At 31.7% G+C, this 4057-nt stretch overlaps 1 protein-coding gene across 1 annotated transcript; it reads left to right on the top strand.

Moving 5' to 3' along the window:
* The first annotated feature begins 1220 nt into the window (after positions 1 to 1220).
* Positions 1221 to 3781, top strand: LOC107017002 (putative F-box/FBD/LRR-repeat protein At1g78760). Its single transcript, XM_015217293.1, has 3 exons — positions 1221 to 2204; positions 2498 to 2656; positions 3419 to 3781. Exons 1-3 carry the CDS (start codon positions 1221 to 1223, stop codon positions 3779 to 3781), a joined length of 1506 nt encoding a protein of 501 aa, XP_015072779.1.
* Positions 3782 to 4057: the final 276 nt, after the last annotated feature.

The raw sequence follows: 4057 nt of genomic DNA, 5'->3' as shown, positions 1-4057 counted from the left end.
AAAAAATAGAAAATTAGATTGAAGTTGATTTTCTAAAAATATAGAAACTCTCTCTATCTGGAGATAAAAATAGAAATTCGGGCCTACGATAATATTGTAAATGTACATAAAGACACATAGCAAATTGGTTATACTTCGAAATAAGATACCAGATATAGACACAAGATAGATTAGATCTTTTTTTCAACAAAACTCGTGAGGTGACGACAAGGAAAATATTTACTTATTAAGAAATATCAGTTATCCTGTTGTAATGAGTAGTTGCTGCATCAATAAAATTTTAATTTTATTATTTCTGTTGTTCATCTTGTATTCCAAACATACTTAGAACAAAACTTTGAACATCTTTGTAAGACAAAAAAGTTTAAGAACATTTTCACAATTAGAAAATTAAAATAGAATTTGGAAAATTTTTAATAGGAAAAAGATCAAGTCCACTGAACTCACAGTGTCCCCTTAAGGAAATTATTCCCCTCTAGTATCCGAGGTTTGATTTGGAGTATGACTTCCCAAGTTAAATTATCTCAATCACCAGAGTATAGATACCAAAAACTCTGGTGTCAGCGAACCACTCAACAGCAGTAAAGTACACTTTAAATATTAGATTTAGTAGTTGAAGAAGAAGTCCATGAATTCTATATTAAAATGAGAGGAAATTCCTCAATTTATAGAAAACAAATGGTAGTGGGAAAAGGTTCTTATTGTGCCTTACAAGAAAAGTCACAAACCTTTGGAAAAGTCACAATCTTTCAGAAAGGTCGTCACCTTTTATAAAAGTCACAACTTTCCATAAAAGTCACAACTTTTCATAAAAATCGCAACTTTTGATAAAAGTCACCACTCTTCATAAAAGTCGCAACTCTTCATTTTTCATTCACATTTTTTTTAAAACCCAACAATTTCTTTAAAAGAAAAATAAATGATATCCCTTTTGTATGTAGATGCATGATTCTTATTGTGTCGATCGTTGTTTTAGCACATCATTATCAGTTTTTGGTACTTTACTCATTCATGTCTAGATTCATGTCTATTTTAGGAAAGAACATCAAGTAAATCTATTTAAGGAAACAAAATTAGAAACATTCCTAAATAGCTCTACCTATGTACATTATATATATAGTCTTCATAGTGAAACAAGAGTAAAACCCAAAAGGAAAACTTGTGTTGGATAGAAAAGGAAAAACCATTCAAACCCTGGAAAGCCTTTCTGCACCCAAAAGATGGATCTTTGGCCTCCATTCTCAAAGAAAAGAAGAAGCAAAAGAGTTAAAAATGATAGTATCAGTGAGTTACCGGACGCTCTTATTCTACAGATTCTCTCCCTTTTGCCAACGAAAGATGTGTTCACAACTTCTATTCTCTCCAAAAGGTGGCAATATCTATGGCGTTCAGTTTATAACTTCTTTATCCAGTGTGAAGATAAATCACAAACGGAAAACTTTATATCTTTTGTGAATTATGCATTAGATAAGTCTACATGTTCCAAAATTGAAAATTTTCATCTGGATTTCACTCACTTGTCCAAATATGAGTCACAACTCAAATTTGTTGATGATGAATTATTGTTCCCAATCTCCCGATGGCTTTCTACTGCTGTCAAAAAAAATGTTGAAAATGTTGTATTGCTATCAGATTCATATGACTATGAATCCATTGACTTGCCTGACTCTATCTACAAGTGCTCCACCTTGATAACATTGGATCTCACGCGTTGTACATTTAGTGACGAATTCTCCATAGATTGGAAATTTTTAAAGACCTTGAAGTTGAATGACCTTAAGTTACAGGATGACATAATCGTAAAAATACTCTCAGGTTGTCCTGCTTTGGAAAACCTCGAAATTTCTGAATTCTACGGATTGAGTCATTTGGATATCAATTCTTCAAATTTAAAGAGGCTTAAGTTCGAAGATTATTCTTCATACTATGATGAATCTGATGATCCCTCTTTGGATATTATTGCCCCGAATATTCAACATTTGGAGATCTCTGAAGATATGTATGATCTCAAATGTAGGCTAATAAATGTATCATCGGTGGTAAGTGCTAAGCTAAATTTCCAAATGAGTTGCACATCAATTGCTAAAGGTGCTTCTACTGCCACATGCCCTGGTGAACATCAAGTTATAAGGAAACTCGTCGAAGATTATCTTCATAAGTTGAGCAATACAACCGAGTTAACGATTGGGACTTGGTACACCGAGGTATGTTTTGTCGTAAAGACTTTATTTTCTTTAGGTATATAAATATCATGAAGAGATAGCATTTAGAATATAACACAACTTAAGAACTTCTACACATTATCAAGGACTACTAGCGCTAATACAAAACTTTTGCAAATTTTTTTGTCAACTTTCTAAAGTGGTACTTCATTTACTGTTCACCTAGATTGTAAGTTGGTCAAATTTTCCATAAAATTTACATCGTAGTTTTCTTCCTTTTTTATCGTTCTTGTTTTCTAGATCCTTCACTAATTTCTTTGGAATAACCATATCAGGTACTAATGCAATTTGAAGAGATGTCGCTTCCAGAATTGAAATGCAAATGTCTAACTCTAGATTTGCGTATCACAAAATTTTATTTCTATGGAGCAGTTATTCTGTTGAAAGTCTCACCTCATTTGGAGTCACTCAACATAACTATGACAACTACTTTGGTATCTTTTTGGAACTTTTGCTCTTCTATTTACAAATTCATTTTTTCAGAAATTTTAATATTGTACTCCCCACCCCACCTCTACCCTATTTTTTTCTCACATCAAACAGTGTTGACATTTAAAGAAATGGACAAATGAACAAATCACTTTATCAACATCAAAATAAGAAAAGAAAAAAAAATTAAATTATATGAATAAATTATATTCAAGCACTCCTTTTGTTCCATTTTACTAGTCCAATGTTCAAAATTATTTTTTTCCTTTTATTTATTTATTTTAACAAATTAATAGAGATTTTTTATTCATTTAATTATTTCCTTAAATTTATAAGAATACTAGTAATCTAAGGTAGATTTCAAATCTAAATTAATATTTGCAATCGAGTTAAATAAGTACTTAATAAATATTCTTTCAAAATGAGTACAAAGTTTATATTAGAACATTGAAAGGTAAAAAGAAAGAATACATTATCGCAATTCAACAATAACCTAATCAAAGATGTTATTAAATAATTTTTTATTTATATAAGGCATCAGACAGTAACTCGAAAACTCATAAGTTGTTTGCTTCCAAGAAAGAATATGAAAGAATAAAATTACAAAAAAAATAAAATATAAACAACTTATAATAATGTCAATTCCCAATTAGTGCAAATTGCAGAGAATGTACTTTATTGCAGCAGAGATTTGTACTATATGAAATCATTGTTTTGTAACTTTTGTGAATTGTGATTTTTCATTTGACTATACCCTTTCTATACAGATGGATCATAGGCGATGTGCATTTGAGTTAGGATATTTGGCCAAAGAACATGATATTTATTTCCTGTCAAGCTTCGGGTTTCCCAACCTCAAGAATGTTAAGGTTTTCAGTTCTTCAAAGATGTGTTTGAAAGGGAATATTGAATGGGATAATGATGACCTTCTCAAACTATCAGAATTTATACTAATGAATGCAACGGTTTTGGAGAAGTTCACAATTATATCAAAGAGGAAAACTTGTAAGATTTGTTCAATGAAGTGTGCTTCTCGGTATTCACTTCGATTGGCTGAGAAATTGGCAGGTTGCTCAAGATCGTCAACCACATCTGTGATTATTTGCCAGGAAGGAGCTTCCCGTGACTAGATTGCGCAAATGCTACTTTGTATTTAGTTTAGGTTTACTACTCCTGGTGAAAATCTTGAATTTTGTCTATGTTATGCGGAATTCGTGATAATACGAGAAAATATAAACGCGAAAAACAAGACAACAGATTTACGTGGTTCACCAATAAATTGGCTACGTCCACGGGAAGAGGGAGAGCAGTTTTATTAAGGAGAGGCAAGAACAGAATTACAGAATAGGGTTTGCCATAGCGTCTATATATAGTGCTAAGCTACGCCCTAACAGGCTTGGGCCCAA

Source organism: Solanum pennellii, chromosome 4 (genome assembly GCF_001406875.1).
Source record: "Solanum pennellii chromosome 4, SPENNV200".
NCBI classification, from domain to species: domain Eukaryota; kingdom Viridiplantae; phylum Streptophyta; class Magnoliopsida; order Solanales; family Solanaceae; genus Solanum; species Solanum pennellii.
This window is presented reverse-complemented; position numbering and strand designations above follow the sequence as displayed.

What these genes read in the sequence shown, in the direction of transcription:
- LOC107017002 (XM_015217293.1), top strand. Translation starts at nt 1,221, where the DNA reads ATGGATCTTTGGCCTCCATTCTCAAAGAAAAGAAGAAGCAAAAGAGTT. An exon ending in TTGGGACTTGGTACACCGAG is followed by an intron (nt 2,205 to 2,497) that starts GTATGTTTTGTC and finishes TAACCATATCAG; the next exon opens with GTACTAATGCAATTTGAAGA. An exon ending in TAACTATGACAACTACTTTG is followed by an intron (nt 2,657 to 3,418) that starts GTATCTTTTTGG and finishes CTTTCTATACAG; the next exon opens with ATGGATCATAGGCGATGTGC.